This window comes from Microtus oregoni, unplaced genomic scaffold (assembly GCF_018167655.1).
Source record: "Microtus oregoni isolate MIOR12 unplaced genomic scaffold, Mior012 000022F_ref0000154, whole genome shotgun sequence".
Lineage (NCBI taxonomy): Eukaryota > Metazoa > Chordata > Mammalia > Rodentia > Cricetidae > Microtus > Microtus oregoni.
The window spans coordinates 19,643,159-19,669,788 of record NW_024543081.1 but is presented as its reverse complement, the minus strand read 5'-3'; the positions used below and the strand labels follow the sequence as shown (position 1 = coordinate 19,669,788).

The 26,630-nt window shown below is 48.3% G+C and overlaps 2 protein-coding genes across 2 annotated transcripts in view; one reads left to right on the top strand and one right to left on the bottom strand.

The window, feature by feature from the left end:
* The first annotated feature begins 1,157 nt into the window (after positions 1-1,157).
* On the top strand, positions 1,158-4,613 carry Chrac1 (chromatin accessibility complex subunit 1). The gene is made up of 3 exons (XM_041671675.1): positions 1,158-1,312; positions 3,429-3,555; positions 4,082-4,613. Exons 1-3 carry the CDS (start codon positions 1,166-1,168, stop codon positions 4,198-4,200), a joined length of 393 nt encoding a protein of 130 aa, XP_041527609.1. The 5' UTR covers positions 1,158-1,165; the 3' UTR covers positions 4,201-4,613.
* A 2,979-nt stretch (positions 4,614-7,592) lies between these two features.
* The window catches only part of Ago2 (argonaute RISC catalytic component 2), an 82,130-nt gene continuing 63,092 nt past the window's right edge, over positions 7,593-26,630 (bottom strand). Inside the window, exons 14-19 of the mRNA XM_041672421.1 lie at positions 25,947-26,037; positions 23,399-23,593; positions 20,778-20,912; positions 18,497-18,598; positions 17,201-17,400; positions 7,593-16,999 (exon numbers count right to left, since the gene is read on the bottom strand). Of these exons, the coding sequence (XP_041528355.1) occupies positions 16,891-16,999; positions 17,201-17,400; positions 18,497-18,598; positions 20,778-20,912; positions 23,399-23,593; positions 25,947-26,037 (832 nt within the window). The 3' untranslated portion in view covers positions 7,593-16,890. The remainder of the gene's footprint in view (positions 17,000-17,200; positions 17,401-18,496; positions 18,599-20,777; positions 20,913-23,398; positions 23,594-25,946; positions 26,038-26,630) is intronic.

Below are 26,630 nucleotides of genomic sequence, written 5' to 3'. Positions count from 1 at the left end.
ATGGCTGACTTGATCACTGGCTGTCCCCTTGTGCCTGATACTAACACTGGACATAAATTCTACATCGATGGACTTCAACCAACCTGGAATACACGGTATTGAGGGGGGGAGGGATCACGTCTGTTGAGGAGACATATAGCAACCTTTCCTCATTGTTCCCTAACCATCTGGCAACTGCTCATATGGCATTCACAAAGCACTTATCCAGGGTAACAAGAGAGGACAGGCATTGTATGAGGAGACAGGGCCTAGGCTCTATGCAACTGTCACCTTCTGTATTTAAAAGACTTAAGCAAGTGCAATTTCAGTCTATGTGGGGATCTTAGAACCGATCCCCCAAAGATCCTGAGGGCCAGCTCTATTTGTGCTTATTTGGGCCAGGGTACACGATGATAAAGACAACACTGAACCCTAACACGATCCAACCTACGAAACCCTGCGCATTTAGTTCCTCCAGTTAAAATTTAATGCCAATTTAGGAGTTTTGTCCTCTCTGGGCCGCACCAACTTTACTTCACAACCTATCTAGGCTGAAGCCCACGGTCTCATGGTTCCACCCGCCCTGGCCCACGACTTCCTGCTATTCTTGGACACTGTCCTACGGATTACCACTTGCTCATATGTTTCTAACAGCCTTCATTCTACCTTCTTTGCTTCCTATTCCTCCAGACATGGTCCATCTTCTTCAACAAGGTCATGTGTGGCTGCGCTGGCCTCGAACGCTTGGTGACCCTCTTGGTTTTGTGGTGGGCTTACAGGGCGCTCAAGGGCCATCTAGCTCAGCCACCTCTTTAACAGGCTAATCCCCACGGGCCTCGAGGCACGGGCAGAGACTTCTCCCTACTCCCCTGGCCAAACCGTTGCTCCTTCCTGCTCCGGCCACCGTCCATCTGATTACCAGTGTGGCACATGCTTGCTGGCGACCTCCAGAACGAGGCCTCAGATCACATTTCTCTTTCTCTGGCATTTGAAGGGGCCGGTCTGTGCAGCTCGGGGATTCCCGAACGCAGTCGGAGGCCCGGAAGCGCTTCTTCCGGTCGGCAGCCGCGGCGTTTCCGAGGGGATTTTCCTGGGTGCCGTCACCCAAGCTTTCGGGCCACCGCGCGCCACGGCGTCTGCGCAGGCGCGGACGCGCGGGGCATCACGGGCCGCCCGGACGCAGAAGATGGCGGACGCGGCCGTGGGTAAGGACAAGTGCGGGGAACAGCGGCTCGTGTCGCTGCCCCTGTCCCGCATCCGAGTCATCATGAAGAGCTCTCCTGAGGTGTCCAGCATCAACCAGGAGGCGCTGGTGCTCACGGCCAAGGCCACGGTGAGCGGCCGGCGGGGCGGCGTGAGGGGCGGGTGCGGGCACTAACCGCCCCCCGGGCTCCGCACACGCCCGGCCTGACGGCTGCCCTGCGGGGGCCGCGCGCCCTAGCCTCCTCCTCGCGCCTGCGCGCTCCCAACCCCCCCCCCATCGTGGTCTCAGCCCCGCCCACCCGCGCCGCGCCTCCGCTAGGCTGCTTCCGCTCTGCGTTCTCACTTCGCTCCCAGCGTTCCTCGCGCGCGCGCCCAGCCTCCCTTTTGCGGCTGCGCGGGTTCTGCCCCCGATTTCTGTCGCGGCGGGGTGGTGCGGGCTCTCGAAGCTTCCCGGGTGGCTCGCTTGGCCGTCTCCGGATCCCCAGGCCTCCGCACGTTGTGAGGGTCTGTGTAGACAGCAGGTGGTCACAAGTTCGACTTCAGAGACAAGTGTTAACTGCACAGCCCCCTTCCAACACCGGTCGCTTTGCATTTTTATTTTGTTTTATATTTTGAGACAGGTCGCAATATGTTTCTCTATCCCCGAACTGTGTAGACGAGGATTGCCTCAAACTCGAAAGAGATCCGCTTGCCTCAGCCTCTCGAGTGCTGGGATTTAAGGCAGGCACCACCAAGCCCTGCTTATTTGGTTTTGGCCACTTGTTATTCTACAGCAGCCCTACCAAACCCTTCTGAGTGCTGGGATTGAAAATTCTCTTTTCCTTCCTTTTTTTTTTTATTTTGGTTTTTCGATTTAGGGTTTCTTTGTGAATAGCCCTGGCTGCCTTGGAACTCACGCTGTAGAACAGGGTGGCCTCAAACTCACAAAGATCAGCCTGCCTCTGCCTCCCGAGGGCTGGGATTAAAGGTGTGCGCCACCACCACCAGCCTGGATTAAAAATTCTTACTACCACTTCTTGTTTAAAGTTTGGTCTTGTTAGTGGTGGTCCAGGAATCTTCCTGTTGTTAGGAGACCTGGCCTTAATAACTACCTCTAGATCGTTTTCCAGTTTATACTTCTACTAAAGTAGTATTTTTTACAATGCTTTGAAGCAGGACCAGTGTGGGTGCAAATCTTGTCACTTTGCACAGAGCGTTAAGTACAGCCTGGCAAAATACAGTAGTTCCCACTGTCCTTGGACAGGTCTGGGACCGCCAAATAGCAGTTTTAGGAATGACAAGCCCCTTTTAGACAATGGTATACTATTTACAGAACACGTCTATTTTTAAATCGTCAAGATCATGGAGGAGCTACTTGTTTCTGTGTGGTCCCGGGACTCAAAGCTTCCGTTCAGATTCATCCTAGCATTAAGGATCTAAGAACTATGCAGACGCTTCTTTCATCCCTTCCTAGCTGAACCTTGGGAAGGGCTCAGTTTACCTTATTTCTGAGTCTTGTCAGGTCCCCCCCAGAGTACATCGGCAATTAAGATGTCACTTTTCAGCTTGAGGTTGTTGGATTTTACTATAGTTATGAGTGAACACCCTTCCACAAGGGATTCAAGTAGACTGAAAATGTGTTTCTGAGATACAGATAATGTGCGAGTTCACATCTGTAATCCAGGCACTTGAGAGACTGAGGCAGGGGCATCTCCAGGAATTCAAGGCTAGTCTGGATTACAGGGTGAGACTTTGTCTCAATAAACTGTAAGCTAAATAAAATCGTTGGCAGGCAGAATTTTTGAATGTTCGCTCCATTTATTGTAGTGGCTGGGGACACTCCACCCCACCCCCACCACCGGTTTCAGATAGCTCCTGTATCTCAGACTGGCCCGAGTGGAACTTGTGCTGTATCCATAGCTGCCCTTGCTTTCCTGTGCCTCCTGCCTCCACCTCCAGAGTGCTGGCATGATATGTGTGCACCACAGCACTCCCCTGAAACCAGAGCCATTGTTCATGATCACTTGTAAGTATTGTTCGTGTTGCACACCTAAGCTCAGCTTAGAAATTGCCTGCTGCCTCCTGCTCTACCCAGGCATGCTTCTTTTCTGATCTCATGTTTCTTTCTCCTCTAAACTGATTTCCTGTAATTTAATTTGAGGAACCAAGATAATCAGAAGTATTAATGGAATTTTAAGCTTAGAAAGTCTGTGGCAAGTTTTCAAAGTTGACCTTTCATTTGATTTTTTTTGTTGTTGTTGGTTTAGGAACTCTTTGTTCAGTATCTAGCCACCTGTTCCTACAGACATGGCAGTGGTAAAGCCAAGAAAGCACTGACATACAGTGACTTAGCCAGCACTGCAGAGGACTCGGAGACCCTTCAGTTTCTCGCAGGTACCTAGTCTTTGGGACTTTCTGGTTTAAAAAACAAAAAACAAACAAAAAATATGCATAGTGAGGTTTTTTGTCCCGCTATTGTCTCTATCGGTTTATCTGACCTAGCACAGGAAGGAGTTTGTGGCATTCTCTGTTTGAGCCCCCCATGAACTGTAGAAGTTGGCAGTGTATACAAGATGCTTGGCTGACTAGCAGACTCGCTCAGAGCTGTGTACTTTGTCCTGTTCCCCCACACACCAACAGCAACTGGTACATGCAGCCATGGATAGAAAGAGCTTTGTCTAGCCCAGGGGCCAGTCCATCCTTCCTCAGCTTGCTTGGACAGGGTGGGTCACAAATCAGGTCAGAGAAGCACTGTCCAGCTGTGGAATGTGAACAGGTCTGTATTAGCATGCACCAGAAAACAACCCGTTTCTGTGATTCCATCTCCTTTAGAAGGTATTCTAAGTTGGAACTAGTACATTTTGAAATTGTTTCATAGTTCACCATAAGCAATTACTGACATACTTCCTGTTTTTTAAAGATATATTACCAAAGAAGATTTTAGCTAGTAAGTACCTGAAAATGCTCAAAGAGAAGAGGGAAGAAGAGGAAGAAGAAAATGATGGTGAGGAAAGTGACATTGGTGAAGTACTGGCTTAAGCCAGCAAGAAGTGCTCCGAGTGAGTCCCGTGAGAAGCGCAAGGACAGACTCACAGCTGGGAAGTGGCGGCCACTAGCAGACTTGGAGGTTGTATTCCCTCTTGCAGTGGGAAGGACTGGAGCCATCTCCTCTCCTAGCAGGAAAGAGCCATGGGCAGATGGCACTGCTGTGGCTTTGGGTACAGCAGCACATACCCCTGAGCTTCATGTTGAACTTGCAGGAGGACCTGGAAGATCCATGTCAGCTGTCTGATGCCAGGGACACCTGTTCTCACAAATGGCTACACATGTAGCTCATGTACATTGTGCTACCTTTGAATTTTTTGTATTTTTTAAGAAATGGACTATGCATTTTTATTGTACAGAATTTGCTTTTCTTTTTCCATTAAAGGTCTGTATGTATTTTACAGTAACATGCTTTATTGGAGTAAATTTAGGTTCTTTGCTTTTTCTGATGTCTTACTGATAATTTTGTGAAATTTCAGAGTTAGCATTTCTGGCTGGAGATATGAACCAGACAGAGTTCATGTTTAGCAGGCATAGGGCCACTGGACTCTGGGCACCAAAACAAACAGCAGCAACATGTACGTAGCTGCCCCATTCCCAGAGGAGAGCCCAGCTCATCAATCCCATGCAACTGAAAAAAGTCTTCTGTGTTTGCTGAACACTGGGGAGGTTTTTTTTTTTTTTTTTTTTTTGAATAGTCTTGCATATGTAGCCAAGGCTGGCCTGGTACTTGTAATCCTGCCTCAACATCCCAAAAATCAGGGTATATTATAAGGGCCTGTCAGTCTTGCTCACTATTCAATACACAAAACACCCCAAATATTTCCACGCCACCCTTGGTTAATCTCTGCCTCTACATGCTAATGACGTTTCTTCTTTCCCCTTCAGGGTCTCACTGTGTAGCCCTAGCTGGCCTAGAACTCGGAGATCTCCCTACCTCTGCCTATGTGCTGGTATTAAAGACAGTAAGATCCTGTCTACTTTACCTTCCACATCTGTTTTTAAAAATGATTCTCTTTCCAGCATCTCCATCCCCATGTTACCCTGGCAACCACTGTTCCAGTTGAAAAGACTGGATGAACAAAGCAGAGCATTAGGAGTCATTTGCCTGTTGCTGCTGTGGTCACAGGTCTGCCACAGCAAATGTTCAGTTCATTCTAGGGACTTTTAGTTGCCTGAGTCCTCCCACCCCCCTTTTTCTGACACCACCTTCACTTTTCAGTCATACTGGAGAGGCTTCCAGGGACTTGAGAGCACCACCACGTTTACACCACGTAGGTCAACAGAGCTAGCTAGCTTCATGCAGGGGGAAAAAAATCAGGTGTCAGTTTTCACAGTCTGGAGCTCAGATCAGAGCCTTGCTCATGGCGGGCTCAACTGAATGACTTCTCATGTCTCTCTGTGCTGCTGGTGTAGACACCCCAGCTCTCTTACACCCTACACTTCTGGTCCTTGGGTGGTACAGAGCTCTGCGGAACAGGGGAAGGATGCACTCTGCCAGGGACACTGGACTCAGCTTGTGCATTTGCCAGTGCTCTCAAGGGAGACAGTAACTAGACATCTTTGGAATAGGCAGCTGTAAATATGAGGAATTTTATTTATTTTTTGCTGACATACTATGCGGCAAAACAAAATTGACACCATACAAAATAACTTTATAAAATATCATTCACATATTTTATCAGATTTACAGCATTCTGTGCATGTTAGGGGGACTACAGAAGGAGGTGAAAAACACTATACCAAACTTTCAGTATTAGTTTATACACACAGTAAGAACAACGTAAGTAGCTGTTAGGTTTCCCATGAATTTATTGCAAAAATAGTGCAAACTATTTAACCTAGTAAGCTGTGAAAACAAACTTGAAAGGACCCAGCTAAGCTTAAACACGACAAGAGATGCACGGTGTCTCAGCATTCAGCTTTTCTCACCAGCTGTCTTGTCCATGCAGACCACCCAACCAGGTCAATGTGGGTGAGTGCCGAGAAAGAAAGACACGAAAGGCGGCCGCTCCAAGGCCAGACTGCCCAGCGGCTGCTGAGAAAGAAAGACATGAAAGGCGGTAGCCGCTCCAAGGCCAGACTGCCCAGCGGCTGCACCCTGTCAGTGCCTTTAGGGCCATGCTACTGACTCAAAGGACGGACACCCATGAGGTCTGTGTGTGAAAGTTAAGATGCCACAACTTTGCACTGAAGGTACCCACCCTTGGGTGATGTGGAGAAGGAAACCGAGGAAGCAGCATGAACACAAAGATCTGAGCGGCGCGGCCTGCTGAGATGTGTAGTACCCTTTTCCTCAGTGTGCTTGGGGAAAGATTCCTAATGTAGGGTTACCTTTAGAACCACATACTGCAGGGAGAAAAAAGGAGGATACTAACTTTTTGGGTTTTTCTTTCAACAGACTGATGGGGTCCAGAAAGTATAATATCAAAACAAGTAAAATATAATGCTACATAGAAAAGCTTAAAAAAAACAAACAAACCCCAAACTAAAAAGAAAACCAAAAAACCCACCAAAACAACAAACCAAAACGCAGCACACGCAGGTCTTTGACTTGAGGTACCTATGTTAATTTCATCACCTGCCCAAAGTACTCGTCAGGTTAAAATAAAATGCTTCCGGCAAGCCAATTGTAGGGCATTGATTACAGAGAAAGTGCAACAACTCTGAGCTTCATATCCATATGCAGCATACTAAAGGGGGATTTAGTCTATAAAATATAGCTTACGTATCAACCTGATGGAAGCTTCAAAACCAAACCAAACCCACACACGTCTAACGAGAATCATCCCTTCTCTTACTTGTTTTCCTTTGAGATCCTGCAAAGGGGAGGGGTGGGAGAGGTAGAGAAAAGGGGGAGCGGGTGTTTCCCAAATCACCTTTTGGAGTCTTGCCACCAAGTACAGTTGGTTCTTCTAAAATCCAGAGATCTCTTTAAAAGACTAAGACTATACACTACAGGAAAGATTCCTAACTTTATTTCTGATTGGTATAAAATCAAATTCATAAGACTCCAAAATATTGTGTTACCTCCAAAGAACTGTTAAAAAAGATTGCCATAGTAGGAAAAGTCTAGAATTGTAAACTGCCAAATATAAAAGTGTGGAAAGTCATCGATCTCCGATTTTATTTTCTTACCCATCAAAAAATGTTCCTGACTTCAGAAACCATGGGCTGCCACAGAGCGCACACCTTCCCCACCTCCAGCCTGGCCTCCAGACGGCCACGGGCATGCCCCCTCCAGTGCCCGTGGTGTTTAGCACTTCCACCATACAAACTAGGAGATGGAATCGACAACAGTCCATTTGCTGTTTATGAAATAAAGTCTTATACAAAACATGCCAGAGGAAGAGGGATACGGTCAGAAAAAAAAAAAAAAAAAAAAAAAAAAAAAAAAAAAAAGCAGAAACAAGTACTTGGGGTGTCTGTTTGTGGGTGTGTGTGCCTCTTCAATGGCACAGAAATGGAAGTGACAGCTATGAACACATGCATAGAATAGCTGGGGTATGTTATGTGAATATTGTTTGTGTAAAATTTGCTCTTGGACATATTTTTCCCCTCCCTTTTCAAAAAAGGCAGGTTGGGATCCCAGTAACAACGAGAGCAGTCAGATGGGATACTGGCATGATCAGGCAGGGCTCCCCACTTGCGAGAGAAAAATGACTATTCTGAATTTCAAAAATGTATTAGGGTTAACAGAAAAGGCACAAAATAAATAAAAAATATCATTAAATAAACGGAAACGATTTCAAGTTTCATGTGGAGTTAGTTACGTCCCACTGTTTGGTTACATTTTCCAATTTAATTTGACAGACTTAGTAAATAGCACCCAACTGTTTAACTGAGGTAGATCCACATTGTAAAGAAAGCTGGGTCCCCTCTATCTTATCCCAAGATTGAAGATGCTTTTACAGAAACAAAAATCTGTTGTGATTTATGCAGAAGCAGTGACAGGTGGCAGTGCCCGCTGAGAGCCTGGCCTAGGAGCAGGCTGGGAAAACCTATGCCTCAGTCGTGTTCCCAGCAGCCAAGGCTCATCTCAGACTGGAGGAGAGAACCAGGCGTTTGAAGATGACCCTGCCGAGGTCTCTAGCCAGACCGGTACAGAAACGTGCATGACCGACCTGTTCCCATCAAGCCAAGACGGAGAGCACAGATGAGGGAGGAATGTAACCCTGGCAGCGACCCCTTTAACTCCAGAGGGAGCACGTGCTGAGTTACGATTGAGCATCTGGATCTGGACAGTTGAAACGCATCTGCCTATTTCATTTTTTATTTTTTGCATACTCTGAAATGTACAAATTCACTATCTGATTAAGGCTTAATTTAAAGTGACATCACTACTGGTATCAAGCAAGGCCTGGGCATCCTGACGATCCACAGACTGGCATCAGACTGAAGACAATGACATGAAGCCTCAAAGTTGGGTTTAGCAGGTACTATAATTTTATAATTAATTATACAATCCATGTAGCAAATGAAAAATTATACAGAGGGGCCAAGGGTCATAAATAATAGTTTACACAGGAACTGTCAATTTACAAAACAGCACTGCGTGGTTTCTAAACCGCAAGCACAAGACATCGTCACACAGATCCACTGTACAGGTACAAACATGTCCATGACATACAGAGTACCACCTGAAACAGGCCCTTGGAGCCACTCCACTTCTCAGAAAGTAGCAAATGTTAAATGGATGTAATACATTTTGATTCAAAATGTCTTCAAAAAATGCTTCAGTGTGTGTGTGGGGGGGGGGAGGGGATAAGACTGGGTGAGGAGCCACAGGGGAACTTCTTGAATTCATTTCATTTTTGGTTCTTTTTCAATTACTTTATAAAAATAAAATAAAACTAGAAAAAACTGATAAAAACACAGGGTTAAACCCCTCAATACACATTAGGCAGGTAATCTGAAGTATGAGAGGTAAGAGTCTGGGTTCAGGGTTACATTCTCTTCCTGCATTTGAGGCAGTAGACACTTTGTTGCACAGAAGCCTACAATTATTCTCTTACAACCTTTTTTTTGTTGTTGTTAAACAAAAACTCACTTGCTCCTACAGTTATAAATTCTTAACTTTTAACAACTACACTAAAATTCTTTTCCAAACGCAGGACTCAAATTCCAATTTAATGGGGAATTGTACCCTTTCGGGGTTTAATCACATTGGTCTATTTGGTTTTAAAGAGGAACCAAAATTGTTACTGTTAATGTATTATCCACCCACAGCCAGTGCTTCACAGGCAAAGGCCTTTTCTATGCAATTAAAAAAAAAAAATGCCGGGCGATGGTGGCGCAAGCCTTTAATCCCAGCACCCGGGAGGCAGAGGCAGGCGGATCTCTGTGAGTTCGAGACCAGCCTGGTCTACAGAGCTAGTTCCAGGACAGGCTCCAAAGCCACAGAGAAACCCAGTCTCGAAAAACAAAAAAAAAAAAAAACAAAAAAACAAACAAACAAAAAAACCAAACCAAACCAAAAAGAGCAGATCACTTCCCCTGTTAAAACCAACAAAAACATCCCTTGACAGGGAGGGTGGTTTTAATGAGACCAGGCTAGGGAACTGCTTCATCCCAGGCTCAAGAAGGTCAGAGATAGGAATTCCACTACAGGCATGTCAAAGCTGGAGTCCTATGTTTTCGGTTTAAGTGACACCACACATAAGTGAGCAGTCTGCCCCCACGTCACAGAACAGAGTAACAACAATGAAAAAGCATTCCAAAACAACATTAGGACCAAATAGCACCTTCCGCCCGAGGACGTCACACAGATTCACAAAGACACGATTCCAATTCCCTCTAAACCTACTTCCTATACAACAGACGGTAGTGCTGAGGGGCAGAGAACAAAGCCTGCGTGTGAGGGCACAAATGACCCAGGATGGGACTAAGAGTGCCTCTATGGCTGCAGGGCGGCATCACAGGAGTGCCGAGCTCCGCGGGTAGGGTCAACTAAATATCAGCCCCTGCAAGACTCGGAGGACGCCGCGGAACAGGCTTTAGGGTGCAAGGTGTGGACTGGGTGTCCAGACAGTACAGCCAGTGCCTGGAGGCAGGGCTGGAGCCACCTGTCCCCACAGGTATACCTCACTCTGCTGGTAGCTGGTGTTAAGTGTTCTTGTGACCACACTGATGTTAAGGAGCTTGAAGAGGCAGGAAGAACTGAATGAGGAAGGTTCCCACGCTTGCTTTCTGGTGACCCCTCAGGGAAGAAGGTACTGTCTGTACAAAAACAGGAGCTCCTCCAACCTTTTAGCCCTCAAGACTGCAGTGGCCAGGGCTTTGGGTTGCTTGGTATCCCCCAGAAGAGGGAAGGTTCCTCTTGCTGGTGCCCTCTGAGGACTGTGGCTCATATCACTGTACCTGGGTGAGGCATGTCTAGAGCCCTGTGCCTCCCTGGATTCTCACCAAACCCTCAGCCAAGACAGAGGATCCAAATAACCCGGGTGCCACAAATGCTCGCACACCAAAAGCATGGAAGGTGACACCCCACCCCCAACAATGCATTACAACTAGAGAGGAGGGGTGCAAAGACATTTGGCAGAGGCCCCTTCCACATGCCCCTCAATACCCAGGCCTTCATGACATTGTCCAACTGTCCTCATGATTTCCTAAGTCAATTAGTGGAGGAATCTGGGAGCTTATTATGCTGACTTTTCAAAATGAGGCCAAGAAAACTTTAAGAGAGAGGCCAAAGGGATGAAGGTAGAGCTATGATGTATAAGGATGGCCTTCTGGACAGCAAAGTGGACGACCACAAGAGATCTGGTTAGAGGTGGCGGGTCCCCATGGCAAACCTCTAAGTCAGACATGCACTGTCAAACACTAGTGGGGACTTGTACTCAAACAGAGCCCATTACTCCTTCCATCTGAGGGCCTAGGGCGAGAGCACAGAGCTTTCAGTCCTTCGCTTTCAAAACCCAAGATCAAAGGTCAGCTATGCCTGTACTGTCTGAATCCATGCAACCGCTTTAAATACATTATCTGCACAAGTCGGTGTTGGAGCACCTTTATGAGTTTATAGTGTATAAAAAGGAAGGAGAGAGCAGGGAATCCATTCATAAGTAAGCAAGCAGGGGGAAAGATGCAAAACCAGGCAGGAACAGGCTGCCTCCAGGCTCAGCCACATGTGGCCCTGCACGGAGTCGCTCCCAACAGCCTGGAGGATGTACGTTCCCCATGCAGAGAAGCCCTTCTGCCAGCCTCTCAGGTGCTAGAATCTTGTAGCTGGGCGGTGCTGAGGTTATCCCTGGTCAGCGATAGCGGAGGGGGCCGCCCCAGATCACAGTATGGCACACACATTTTCAAGCCAGAGCTGAACAGAGGAATTCACAACTCGGTTGATTCAGGCGATATTTTGGCTATATTCAGTGTGGATAGCGGTGCTTCAGAGCAAACACAAACCAATGAGAAGTCAGAGGTAGCTTTTATGCATCTGTCTAAAAGGTTTGGAGAAACCACCTTCTGTAGTGATTTGGCTAAGCCGATACATTCAACTTGAGACAATAAATGGCAGAACAAACCCAAAAGACAAAAGGTGAGGGCTCTGCAATGGCACTGACATCACACAGACACACACACAGACAGACACACAGACACAGACACACACACACTGCGGTTTGAATGTAAAAGCTCCTTTTGTTTCAGACACTGGGTACCCTGACCACAGACAGTTTATGTGGGGCTGACTAGAGAGAGCCTGTACTTAGAACCCAGCAGGGTCACAAGGCATGAGGGGCTGCACTGGGCTTCAGATGTCCCTGCCATCCATCCATGCACCATAAACGACAGTCTGACACAGCAGTGACCTCACAACTTTAAGCTGAGGGCCGGTCAAAGAAATACAGCGATGGCCCGTTAACACTGGCTGGACCATTCCGATGTCATCCAAGTTGACAAAGGCCACAGGAACTAGAATGACATAGTTCTGGGAGCCTGGCAGATCACAAGAAAACTAAACAGACCAAAAGAGCCACAAAGACTCCTAACTAATCCATTTACATTCAAGCCTTCAGGTCTTGAAGAGCATGCTGTCCTGTTCAGAGGTGGAGAACTTCTTGTCCGAAAACAAGACAAGGCTAGTCCACAATGCTTGAGAGAACAGATCCAGTCTGCACACTCTAGCATATAATACTGAAATGTGTGTTTGGATCGCAGAAGCAAGGCAATGTCCCACATAAACATCAACTCCTGCCACTGCGAATCTGTTTACAATCACTTCAACGAGTACAGCAGATATGGAGTTGGATGCAGTAAAGAAAACTGTCGCAAGATCAGTGCAACTTCCAGGAGCCAGCGGGTCTGCAACAGGGCACCCAGAACAGAGCTAGCACACTGCCTGCAGTGAGCCAGGCAGCATGGTTACTGTGGGGAAGGGCTTAAAACAAACAAAGTGTTTACATTTGCAAATGAGGCATATGAACACCAAGGGAGTGTAACTTCTACTTAGGGCACATTCCTTTTTTCAGGGGTGTAGAAATGAGTCAGGGAGGTCACAGAAAGGTTGCTTATGGCTTGTCTAGGGCCACGGGGATTGTCCACTGCCTGCGTAGCAAAATGCCCATGAAAAATCCTTGTAACAATCCAAAAGGTCAGGGACATGCTGAAGGACCCTGAAGGTTCCTGTGACCAGCCAGTGCTACCACCACAGGGCCAAGAGAGGTCACCCAGCCCTAAGGCCTCCTGGACACTCAAGGGTCCCAGCTGCATGACTCAGGGCTGGTCTACCCTTAACATATTGTATCAAATATAGAATTTGATTGAAAAACTGCTTGTAAAAATAAAATTATAATCACCCTGCAGATCAATACAAAAGCATACTGCCGCATCTATAAGAAAAACAATTCATCCAGAAAAACTACATCTGTGGCTTCCAAAAATAAAGCATCCGCAAGCCCGAAGGTAAACATTGGGTCATTTATAAAAGTTAGGGGAAACAATCTCTACCATGTCCATCAGGTACCACATGCATTGGGACAGCCAACTCAGCCGAATCAAACCAGAGCAGGAGAGAAAAAAATAAATAGCAACATTTGCACTTAAAAATAATAAAATAACATCTAACAACAACAACAAAAACCCTGCCCAACCCCACCACTGGGGCTGTCTTTCTGTTGAGCGCTCAGTAACAGGTAAACATTAGGAAAACAGGTGTTGGGTCAGCTGCAGACAGCATGGAGGGAGCAGCCTCCCCACTGGCAGTGCCCTGTGGCCTAGAGGCCAGTAAGCTGGTGGGTGTGAGGAGTGGCGAAGGCCAAATCTGGGGAAAGCAGAATGGACCAAATAGTATCAAGTGTGCATGTGAGGACATCCCCAGACAGCCCCTTTCTAGAAGTACAGGTAGGCTGAGCTTCAGGGCCGACGGGAACTAAGACAATCTTGGGCTGGTAACGCGTAGTGACAGGATGGGAGTTTTGAGAGTATTAAGAGCTCATCTACACAATGGGGCCTAGCGGTCTCCCTAGAGTTTTGAACTGCTTCATCAGCACGGGCAGAATTTGCTGCATGGTGCACAAAGTGGTGAAGGGATTGAAGTCATGACTGGTTTTTGAAAAGTAAATATCCTACAATATACTAGGAAGAGTCCCAGCATGGGAGTCTGATCGGGCAGCCTCTCTTAGAGACAGGCACACCCTAATTTCCCTTCCAAATGGATACAGAGCATAACAACATAATCACATTCAGTTTGCTTAAAGCAAGGCACACCTTACTTATCAGTGGGGTTGGGAACACAGCTAGCTAGTGGGCACCTCAACCTTGGCCAAGTTTCTCCCGCAAGGAGATACTTCAGGAGCTAGCGGCACCTGTCGCCAGTTGTAGGTGAGGTGCAGTCTGATAGCTGGCTCCCACAGAAGACTGAGGTCTCACACTACCTCAAAATTTATGCTAATAAGGGGAGGGCAAAAATTGGGGGAAACAATTATTTACCTGAGAAATTGGAACTCCAGCCATTTATGAACTGCACCATGGGACGTGTGGACAATGTGTACCTAAACTCAATCAGGGGTGTTTGGTCTGAGGAAGGTTTTCATGTTCAAAGTGTCACAAATAAGCGTGGGCCAAAGAAAGCACTTTCCTCAAGTACTTTAGCCCATCAAAAAGAAATAAAACTTATCCTTCAAGATGATCAAAACAAACAAAACTCCCATCTCAGATGTCCTCCCCAGCTCACAGTGCTCCTAGGTGTGAGCTCAGGCAGGTTCCTTCCTGCTCCCTTGGCCTCATGAGGGACTGCCTCAGAAAGCCTCCAGACACATGGGGGTGGGGGTAGAGGGCTAAAACACAGATGCCCAGCCGGCTGCAAGCGCCAGATCCAAAAGGCTGGCAGCAGGCCTGAGAATCTGCATTCTAGCACACTCATTTGCATGACTGAGATCCCATGGCAAGGGGCTAAGGACACACCTTTGAGACATGGTTTTTATGGGCTTTTTTTTTTGTATTTTATAATTTTTTATTATTATTATTTTGGTTTTAGAGTAGGGTTTCTCTGTGTATCTTTGGCTGTCCTGGAACTCACTCTGTAGACCAGGCTGGCCTCAAACTCACAAAGATCCGCCTGCCTCTGCCTCCCAAGTGCTGGGATTAAAGGCATGCGCCACCTCGCCCAGTGAGACATATGGTTTTAAGAATAACTGAAAACAATCTAATTTCAGATTCTAAAAGTTTACCAGCTGAACAAGTTTTTCAGCCTGACCGTGCTTAGTGAGTTAAAGTGTTTTTATATCCTTTTCGAAACAGTCTGAGAAAGTGCCACTTGCCAATGGGATAGCGGGCAGCCCCAGTGCTTCTGAGACCGAGGTTTGTCACGTTAAAAGATTTTTAAAGACACAGTAAAAAGAGACTAATGTCATTAGTAAGACACCCACATGCACACACAGACACACACCCCGCTGAGGGCATGACTTCCCAGGTCACTGCGTCTGCCCCACCACTAGATGCAGAGCAGGTGGATGATGGGCAGTGGTGGCACTGTGTCCTCTAGCATGAGGTGCCAACCACGGTGGGGGGCGGGGTGGGCACACTCCCTCCACCGCAGGGTCAGAGGTAAATCACGCAGAGTTGGGGGGTGAGGACCATCAGCAGGGATAGAGAAAACCCACAGAGCACAAAGCAGCAAGGAAGAGGAGGCCCTGTTCCTACTGGGAACTTGTGTGTGGAACGCGGATCCGATTCTCACTCAGCTTCAGGACAAGCACGAAGAGCCCCACTGGACACACACACGGAAGTGGCTGCTGCCACCTACAGAACCACTTGTAGTGTCCCTTCTCAGTTCAGTGGTCTCTAGGTTGGCAAAGCCAGGTTGGGGCCCAGAAGCAAATACCACCCAGAGCAGTCTGTGCTTTCCCTGCTGGCCTTGCCCACCGCCAGCTCCTCCTACCTGCCCATCCCATGCCAGCAGAGCCACCATTGGCAGCTCTCTCTCCATTTCAGTGCATAGATCCTATGAAAGCCACCTTCCAGACTGCACCCAGAGAGAGGTGCACTCTGATGAGAGCTTGTTCCCCAGCAATGGAAGAATAAATAAAATCCATTTGTGCTTCATCGGCTGAGCGATACACATGGATGAGGCAGGGGAGGACGGCAAATTCCTGGCAAGCACACTGTCCTTCCCAGAGGTACAGGCTACACAGTCCACACTGGGGAGGGGGAAGAAGGAGGGGTGCATCGCTGTCACATGAAGCCAGTTGCATATTCTTCTACATAAGCGCTAAAAGCCACAAGAGGTGGCCTGTCTCCAGGCTCCAAACAGCTCCTGATATGGGAAACAGGTCACAAGAAGCACCCCATAGTCAACAAAAGGAAAACAGCATCTACCTACCACATTTAATACTGCAAACCAGATATATATATTCTTCTCTTACATTAAAGACATAACAGTGAAAAAGGATTGTACTGTATTTACCACCACAGACCCGTATTCTTTAGAAACTTTGGAAAATAAATGTCACAGTCCTACAGGACAAATCTTATGATTAGACTGTCAGTATATTGTCTTTTTTTCTCTTTTTAAATAAATTTTTATCAAAATGGCACTTGTCTGCCAATCTCTCGGACCCGTCACTGCTGCAAACACACGTGACTGTCCTCTCTGCGACTACGCCTTCGTTCAGGCCTCGAGGGCAGGGAGTGGCAGGCGAGAGACACCATGGATACCAAGCAGCCATCTGCCCTGGGGCTGCAGAGCACGTGGCACCCCTAGAACAACATTAGTGACAACTTCTTAGGGTCAGGCTTTAAAACCCCAATGGTGATGGTGTTGCTTTCACGCTCAGAGCCTTCACAGCTAGTTAGAGCCCAGCGATTTCGTTGAGAATCAGGTGTTAAAAACGAGTAAATCGAATGACCAAATAAATTAAAAATGTTTTAAAGCCCTGAGAGTTCATAGACTGGTTTGAGGACATTTTGTTGTTGTTTTGTTTTTAGGAAACACGGACTCTTTCGGTGAGCAGCTTATAGGTTTTGGCAAACCACGTTTCCTACAATGGGGTCTCGTACAGGCCTGCAGCTCAAAATCCAAGTTTGAAATCTGGGACGGAAGGCATTCTGGAAAATGGAGGATCTAATAAAACCAAAGACGTCTCATGTTCGATGCTGGCTGTCACGGAAGGGCTGGGCATCTGTTGGTCTGAGTGTAGCTGGTCTCGTGTGAATCCAACTTGGTACACAATCGCTAAACACTACAACATGTCAAGCAAAGTACATGGTGCGCAGTGTGTCCTGGTGGACCTGGACCGCTTTGGCCAGCGCTTGGTGATCTCGCCCATTGCTCTGCCCAGAGGTATGGCTTCCTTCAGCGCTGCAGAGGAAGAGAAAGAATGTAGTCTTTACCAGACACCAATCCAGGAACAGGAACTCGACATGCAGGGAAAGCAGCATGGCTGTGGCCACACAGCTGACGAACGGCCACGGAGATGGCCACTTCTTCCAGGGAAAGCAGTCGTCAGCGCCTACAAGAAACCAGCCTTGTCTCAAACCCCTCTCCAGGTGTGACACTTACCTGTCATGTTCTTTATCCACCAGGTGGTATCTGGCGCGGAAGGCCACCAGGTGAGCGTAGTAGGCTGGTGCCGGTATGGACACAGAGCGTGTGCAGCGCACGTAGGTGTGACACAGCTGGTAGGTCAGAATCTGCAGCTCATCAGATGAGAAACGATTGTCATCCCAAAGCACGTGGTAGTGAGAAGGACGGCTTGTCCCCTGAAAGAGGTCAGAGGTCACAAGAGTCAACAGGAGCAGACCTTTACCAAGAACAACAATAATTATTCCTGCTAAGACGGGCATGCTGGCACACATCTGTGAGTCCGCCCTTGGGAGGCTGAGGAAGGAGGATTCAAATTTGAGGCCATATTCAGTAAAACAGAAACACCCTGTCTTTAAAACCCTCAGAATCATCTATTTCAAAATCATGCCCATCTCAGAGTAATATTCATGCAGCCAAGATTCAAGACAGCCAGCAGAGAAAATTTTCAATATTTCTAATACAGAGAAATTGTTCAAAGTCTGAAGTGCCTGATGGGTGTGAAGGCTACTCCACCCTACCATCATAGGCTGCATACCTGTGTTAAAATATCACATTGTACCCCACATCCCAGAAATCTAATGTAGCAATAAAAAATAACATTTTAGAAGGGGCTGAGTGAAAGACAATGCCCCCTAGATATACTGGATATTCTACAATGTTTTATTTATTATACCAAGAAAAAAAACCCACAACTCTCAAAGCTACATTTTAACATTTAAAAAGTAGGGGCTGGGAATATTTGATGGTGCTTTTCCCTCCAAAGACTCCTGCAAGGAAGAGTGGCATTCACCTAGCAGAAAGAGCGGTGGCTCCTCCCTGTCTATCTGCTATCAGTCTTCGAAGACCTTACTCTAGCAGCAGGAAGATGGTGGGATGCTGGCTTCCAGAAGTCACAGAGCATTCCAGCACCCTCCTTGTCCTGGCATTTTATTGGTAGCCAGCATGCAGCTGAGCTTGAACTCCTTCAGGCCCCAACTAGGGCGGCTTCCTGTAGCCTCAACTTCTAGCTCACTCACTGCCAGGATGAGCACTCCGCACCCCTTGACCACTGCTGTCCCTTCCACAATGGTCTCACCACACCCACTTCCACACAGGTTCCTGCTACCTCTTCTTTCCCAGTGTCTGACCCAAAAACAGTCTTGGTACCTGGGCCCGAGGCCACCTCTCCCGGCCACAGAATGATCTGGAGCCCCGTAGGCATACTCACAACACATCAAATGTACGACAACGCTGCAAACAGTCCAGACCGTCAAACGGAGCTTCCCTCCTTACCTGGATGCCAGCATGACTGCACAGGTAGAAGTCAAATTCAGTCGGATGGGTGATTTTCGTGTCTACGGTTGTGCCTGCTGGAATGTTCCCACTCTTCCCAACCTGCAGCAACAGAGAGAGCTCATGAGGTGTGGCAGGATGGGGGGCAGAGCTTGTTGTTTACGCTGCAGCCAGATGCTCCCATCAAGCAGTCTGTTTTCTAAAGGATCTGCATTAAATAGGCTCCAACTCTCTATGTGGCTAAGGATGAGACCAACTCATGATATCCCCACTACCACCTCCCAAGTGCTGAAATAGCATTGTGTATCATTGTGCTTAGCTAGAAACATTTCTTTTATGAGAGTGAGAGAGAGAGAGAGAGAGAGAGAGAGAGAGACTCCACTGGGGTAGTTACTTTGTACTTTTCTTACTAGCACAGCAATAATGCCATGAAATCCCTCTATTGTTTATTTATAGACAGAGTCTCCTGTAGCCCAGGCTGAACTAGAATTCACTGAGTACTGCAGACTGGACTCAACTCATGGCACACCCCAGAGTGTGGAATAGCAGGCATGCGTGACTATGCTCAGCTAAACAATTCCACACACCATCTCCACTTCTTGTGTTGGCAGCATGGACACACACTGTCAGAACTGTGCTCCGAGCTGGCTATGGATCTGCACTCCCACCCCAGCATGGGCATCACCTCTTGAACAACGCATGGAGACTGGGGGCCATGTCTTGGTCAGTCTTCCCAACAGCCTTATCCTTGTAGGCAAGGCCAGAGAAAGAAGTGGAGACTCGTAGTCGAGGGGCTGAGGAGTGGACATACAAGGCGGATCCCAGTCACATGTTCATGTCTGTCCACAAGTAAATAACCCGTCTCCTTTTTAAAACTGCATGAATGATGTTGTTGTTTCTATAGTCTTCCTGCTATTACTCCTTTGCTGTTCTCTGCCACCCTCTCTGAGGACCAACAGCTGAGGTTTGGGTGAGAAATCTGCCTAGAATGCTTTCTGGCATGGTGACTTTCAAAAATGAACTTTTGGGTTAAGTTCCTGAGTTGATTTTGTAAATACACATAACTCCTCCATAGGCATCTGGGACATACTACAAAATCCGTTAGCTAAGAGTCACATCTGTAGGAACTGACATCGCCAGTCTCCTCTGCTTCCCTGGAGGGGATCCTCTGCCCCCTGCACATTCCGGGAAGCAGAATCACACCACATCTTCACTATCTTCTAATTATTGCCCACTCTGGGGAAGGAAGCCCTAATACCCCTGGCAACAAAGACACAGGGCTGCAAGGGAACCCAGCTACAGGCTCCACAGCTTCCCTTCATGGTCTGCAGGGCCATTTCACATTTATAATAAATGCACTCACGTCTCCAAGCTGAGCTGATTTGGTATGAAACCATTTGGTTTTGTTCAGCTGTGAGCGCTCTGGAGTTTCTATTTGTTCTATCTTTAATGCATGAGCTACGGGCAGCAAAGTGAAAGTGTCAAGCACTCTAAAACCTCATTTGCATAATGATAAAAACATATGGTTTCTACAAGATCAAGGTTTGGAAACCACCCGAGACTTTCGTGTCCTCCCACGGGAGTCCGCCACCTGCTGCCCTTCTCACCACACCCCCACTCTCTGCTCCCACTCATTCCTGCCTGGTTCAGGTTCTGGCAGGTGTGTTACAGCATCCACCCGTGACCCTGTACCTGTCATTTCCCCTCGAGGTTCTGTAAGCTTTAGTTGGTCCTTTCCCCTCTATGTCATTTTAGTACACAGTTCTGGGAACACTGGTGATCACAGATATAGTATTTTATTGGTGAGTGGTTCCTTTCACTGTGGCAAGAAATACCTCCCCACAAATACTGAGCTACCCTGGAGGCCACCGGGCCGAGCTGAACTGCAATAACCACCATGGTGTGATGATCCTAGCCCGATAGGTCTTGCACTCCCAGTACTGGCTTCAGGCTCTGATAGACACCCTGAACTCCCGCCCCTTTGGGCAACCTATGTCTCCCAGGCAAGTGCCCTATACACAGCTGTGGGCATCACTGTAGTGTTAAAAGCAGAGAAAACACTTTTCTGGGTTTTAGGAGATCAGTGCAGTGTGTGCCATGCAAGCAGAGGATCTGGGTTTAATCACTAGGCCTGCATGAGCTCTGACAGGGTTTCTTCCCCCCGAAACACCTCTAGATCATTTATTGGGAAAATGACATTTCATGCCTGGGCCTTCCTCATGAAGTCCAGCCTCTCCAAACAGGCTCCCCAGATTGTGGCAGCCACAGGGCTGTGACTCACCCGCTCATTCTTATCTGTGCAGAAGAGGCGTGTGTGGTGGCGCTTCTGCACCACGATGAACGTGATCCCTGGCTGATAGTCCTTCTCTAGCTTGATGCAGGCCTCTCGGATGGCCAGCAGCTCGTGATGGAGGACCTGCAGGATAGGGGCAGGCATCAGGGGCCTTGCTCTGCAGGCAGCTTAGCCATCACTGGGCCAGTGAGCCACTGTGCCTTCTGCTGACTGTCCTGATAAAAAGACTGGCCAAATGCAGACTTGAGAGAACAAGGTTGCCGGGCGGTGGTGGCGCACGCCTTTAATCCCAGCACTTGGGAGGCAGAGGCAGGCGGATCTCTGTGAGTTCGAGACCAGCCTGGTCTACAAGAGCTAGTTCCAGGACAGGCTCCAAAACCGCAGAGAAACCCTGTCTCGAAAAAAGCAAAAAAGAAAGAGAACAGGGTTTATCTACACCTAGCTTATACTTCCAGATCACAGCCGAGGGAAGGAAGGGTAGAAACTCAACAGAAAACATGAAGTACGTTACTTGCTACCTTGTTTTCTTTCATTTTTATTCATTCTGATTAGCCTGTAACTGACGATGTGAACAAGGATGGCCCTGAATTCAAAGCGATCTACCTCCTCTGCCTCCTCACTGCTGGGGTTAACAGCATGCAAACTAAACTCAGCTCAGCTAGCTTTTCTCATACAGCCCAGGCCGACCTGTCCGGGGACGGCACTGCCATAGTAGACGGTGCCCTTATGTCAAGTAGCAATATGAAACTGTCCCACAGATATGATGCCTGATTGAGACAATTTCTTAATTGAGGTTCCCCTATTCCAGAAAACTCAAGTTTATATAGATGTGATAGTAAAAATTATGACCAAACTTTTATCTACATGAGACTACCGAGGGCACCCAGGCTTCATGGTTAAAATTAGAAAGCGCACAAAACTGCACGGTATCGGGGCTGGAGAGATGGCTCAGAGATTAAGAGCATTGCCTGCTCTTCCAAAGGTCCTGAGTTCAATTCCCAGCAACCACATGGTGGCTCACAACCATCTATAATGGGGTCTGGTGCCCTCTTCTGGCCTGCAGGCATACATTCAGACAGAATATTGTATACATAATAAATAAATAAATATTAAAAAAAAAACCTGCACGGTATGGAACCCACAGTGGTCTCATGGTGCTCAGTAAACAGCACTGTGAAGACTCATGGACATGGACAACTGAGCCATTTGCCGCTTGCTTGCTTCCTGAGAGTAAAGGAAAGGTGAACGGAGCAAACGCTATCTTGAATCAGACCTGGGCTGCTTGGCTCCGCCACCAAGCAGCACTCAGCAAGAGCCATTCCTTCCAGCTGCATTGAAGATTTCATGTAACGCGTGTCAGGGTTTGCTATATAAGTGCGGGGACTAGTGTCTCCCTCAGCCTATCCTCAAAGTCTTAACTCAAGCACTCTTCCCACCCAAGACTCCAGAGCAGCCGGGCCTGCAGATATAAACTAAAGCCAGGGGCTCTTCAGCTTTGTCTCTGTGTCGTCCCCCCCCCCCCCCCAGCCTTTCTTTCTGAGACAAGGGCTTGCTACACTGCCCTTGCAGGACTGGAACTCACAGAGATCTGCCTGCGTCTGCCTCCTGAGAGCTGGGATTAAAGGTAAGTGCTACCACGCCTGGCACCTCAGATTTAATGTTTCTAAAGTATGCCTAGAATTCCAGTGAGACAATACAGTCATGGGGATTCCGGGATTCTCTGGGGGGAAGAGCTGAGACAGGCAGATCTAGCCTCTCTACCAGGGAGGAGCATGCGGAAAAACTAGGAGCACAGGGGTTCTACTTAAAGGCAACAGGGCTCTGGTCACAAAAGTGCATTGTGGAAGCTGTCACCAAGGCTCTTGCAGAGCACAGTTCTAGGGCTTGGCCAGGAAGGCTGAGGCAGACAGTCTACTCTCTCCCAGGAGCCATGAGTATATGTTCTGAAAAGGAAAAGCTGCAGCTTGTGCCTGGACAGGGAAGCAAACACATACATCCTCTGTTGTACGCCATCAGCCTGTGATCAAGGCAAGTAGAATCCCAAGCACTTCAGACCTTAGGAATGCCCAGGGCAGATACCAACGCTCCCCAAGAAGGCGGGACCCGTCCTCCTCACTGAGTGTGACCCATATGTCTTATTTCTCCATTTCCTGCCACCGACTCCCAAGGAAGCAGCTGCTGGGATGCTGGGTGAGGTGGAGAAGGAACTAGCCTGGGCCAGCTGGGGAACCCCAGGGCAGTGGCTTCTTGAGTTCCAGGTCACAATGGGCTCATACTGCTACTGCAGTTTGGCTGGAATAACTACAAGTCCCCTCTTCTCACTGTCCTGGGCTTACAGCTCTCCACATCCACTGTATTGGTCCCTAGACACCACCTTCAAAGAGCTCCAAATTGTCATCGGACCCTAAACACAAATTCTCACATTCCTCGGCCAGGTTCTACCCTCACCTAGGTCTCCACTGCCCAAGCTTGTATCCACAACTCCACTCCTGCCTTCCCCCACCACAGGCCTCAAAATCTCATGCAGCACGGCCCAAACACATATTCTGCCTTCCACACTGTGACCAGCCAATGAACAAAAGCCAAGAAGACAGTTTGGTGCAGCCTACCTGCTGGAACTGGCCTTCAGAGACACCATCTCTGTAGAAGATGATGCGGGTGGGCTTGAAGCGTGTCGATTTATAGAACTGAATGAGCAGCTCCCGCACCATGGCAGCCAGGTCCTGGATGATTTCCTGTCGATGCTGCTGTACACGCACGGTGGCGCAGTAGCGGTTGGGGTGTGCGTCCATGCTGCCCACAACCTGTGGGACATACAGTCAGCAAGAGGCAAGGGCTTCAGGGATCCCTCCTTCTAGGGTCCTGCAAAGAAGCATCTCCCCACAATGTCCCTCACAGCAGAAGGTGCTGCTAAATACCTTCCAAAGATGAGACATTTGCCCTAAAGTACACAAGAAAAGGCAAAACTGGCCGGGTGGTGGTGGTGCCTGCCTTAAAACCCAGCACTTGGAAGGAAGAGGCGGGAACTCACTCTGAGTTCCATGCCAGCCTGGTTTACAGAGTGAGATTCAGGACAGCCAGGGTTGCTACATAGAGAAACGCTGTCTCGAAAAACGGGAAAACCAAAAAACAGGGGGGAAGAAACCAAAAAGGCAAAACTTAGCCTGTGTGTAAGGTCAGACGTGGTTGAATTATCTGTGCAAAAAAACAACTGGGGGTGCCTCTTGTTTAGAGTAAACACTTCTCCAAAAAGCCATATGCACATCAAAGACTTAGTGTCACCAGACTTCTGTCCCTAGGAAGGTCACAGCCCCTTGAAGGAAGCCGGCTGGCTCTTCAAGGGGACATCTGAAGAAGCAAATAGGAGAGCCAGAGTGCAAACCACGATCCTTCTAGGGCTAAGATCAGGGGACCAAGGGGACCCTTACAGCTAGGACCTGCCCATTTCTGAGCTGTGGGAAGCACTTCCTTATACCTTGAAAGCTCTAAGGGAAGGGCCCCATGTCCCTGGGAAGCAGGTGACCTGCTACCCCTCTGAGAAGCTTTACAGAATTCCTTGTTCTAACCCTGCCCGGGGTTACAGTTTTTCTCCCAAACTAACAGTTTCCCTCTTAAATAGACCCCAAAGTTTTGCAAGTTGGTATAAATAGAATAAGTCAACATGAATGGAAACCTATTCCTACTGACTGAGAACTGTGGGCACCAGGAATAAACACATAGAAATCTGCTCCTTAGAAGTTGAGAAGCCTGGCTCTAAAACCTGATCTTGTCAGCTCACCTACTTCTGCCATCAGCTTACACTCGAGCAGCCGGGAATGCTGCAAGGGATTTTCTAGACTGCATCTCCAGAGGTGAGAAGATCCACTCTAAATCTGAGTCACACCTAGTGGCAGCCTTTTGTTTTTGCCTGCTTGCCCAAGTTCTTGTTGGCCAGGTTGTCCATTACTGTTGCTGCCGGCAGATTCCAATTTAGACTAAAAACCAGCAGCTGGGATTGCAGAGACATCCAACCTCATGGACTAAACAACTACTGATTATTCTCAGCCTTTTCATTGTAATACTACATGCTGTAAGAGTGTGTGTGTGTGTGTGTGTGTGTGTGTGTGTGTGTGTGTGTGTGAGAACGCGCGCATTTTGGACTAATACACTGCCCTAAGCCTTCAAAGCTTAGAGGATCTGTGCCCAGTGAACCAGGAAAAAAAAAATGGTGACCAGGTAGAGACCAATGTGGCAAAAGACCTGGGATCCTGGCTGTGGATGCCACCTACAATCCAAGCCTGAACTGTGCACTGCACACATGATGCAAATGGGGGGGGGGTCCTGTCCTATATGTCACCCCCCCCCTTTAAGACAGATTAAACAATGATATTGAGCCTGTTTAGCATCTGCTATAAGCCAGGCACAGAGCAAGTGCCTCTCCCCCTTTCACAATCCTAAGGGCAACAGCAAAAGCACACGTGAAAAGCCCAGAAAGATTAAGCGTAATTACAGGAGAGAAACAGCAGAGTGTGGCTCAAGGCTGAGGCTCAGCTGGGTATAAGGCTGGTATTGCCGTGCCAAGTAAAGGGTGCTGGGGCACACTCTAACCAAGGCTGTACCCATCTGTAGGCTGCTATGCCCGGGCAATTTGATCCCACTCCACAGCAGGTGGGCGCCTCTGTGGCACTGATGTCAGAGAAGCTGATTGTGCAGGAAGGTACAGATGACCCAAAGAGCCTGTCGTTTCCTTACAGACACTCAACCACCCTGGCTCCAGAACCCTGCACTCTGACTAGAGTGATGTGAGAGGACACCCCCTTGTCACTCTGCACTCCAACGGGGCAAACCTCACTACTGAAGTACACGGCTGGCCTCTCTAAACAGGACAAGGTGGTCTTCTGAGAGCAGAGGGAGTGGCTGCTGAATGGTCAGCCAAGGCTGTCTTGATGGACGGGGGAAGCCCACCAAATGCACCAGACAGCAGTGTTGGTGGCAGTCTACAAACCGCTGTGACATCCTTGGTTGCCCCTCTAGCCACCCCTTTGCCATTAGCTTACGATCTGAGCAACCAGGCAGGTGAGCGAGCTCCATAGCGTTCTTGCCACACCACTGCAAACGACCACTGGCACCTGAGCAGCACGGCACCAGAAGAGAGCAGGAGGGAGTGTGGGTACTTACGGCAGCGATCGAAGGCTTCTTTCCATCCCCAGCTGGCGGGTGGGTGACATCGGCTCCCAGGAAAATGACAGGTTGCTGGAACACTGGAGGCCTGTAAGAAAGTGAGTGTTGGCAACTCAGGCTTCAGACAATGCATGGATGCCTGACATTATTATTCCTCTCCCTCTCGGGGGGCAACTCTAGCCCTAAAATGGACATTTCCCAAGAGATCCCCTGCCTCTACCTCAGTGCCTGGATGACAAAAGCATGAACCGCCAAACCCATCTGTTTTCACTGTGCTGGAGCTTGAACCCAGGGCCTCATGTATGTGTGCACTTTACCAAGAGACACCCCCAGCAACTCCATCAGGATCTTATCCTTAAAGATCCACAGAAGGCCCGCCCACTGGGTTAAACAATGAGGTCTTGGCTGGGCACTGGGGGTGCCTTGTTCAACCTTCTACTTCCCTAGGGTCACTCCAGGATCTCACCACCCCCCTGACTCATTCTCTCAGGGTTGCCAGAGCACAGGCAATCTTCCTGCAGTTTTCTTTTGAGACATAGTCTTATGTGTCCCAGCCTGGCCTTGGACTTCTGATCCTCCTGTCTCTACCTCTCAAATTCTGGGATCATAAGACTATGCTTCCACATCTGGTTCCTATGATTCTTATCGACTGCCAGGCCCTACACATAACCCTCAATGCCA

Excerpts from the sequence above, each read along its gene's own strand:
- Chrac1 (XM_041671675.1), top strand. The coding sequence starts at position 1,166 with ATGGCGGACGCGGCCGTGGGTAAGGACAAGTGCGGGGAACAGCGGCTC. Across the intron at positions 1,313-3,428 it reads TGCTCACGGCCAAGGCCACG|GAACTCTTTGTTCAGTATCT; the intron begins GTGAGCGGCCGG and ends TTGTTGGTTTAG. Across the intron at positions 3,556-4,081 it reads GACCCTTCAGTTTCTCGCAG|ATATATTACCAAAGAAGATT; the intron begins GTACCTAGTCTT and ends TGTTTTTTAAAG.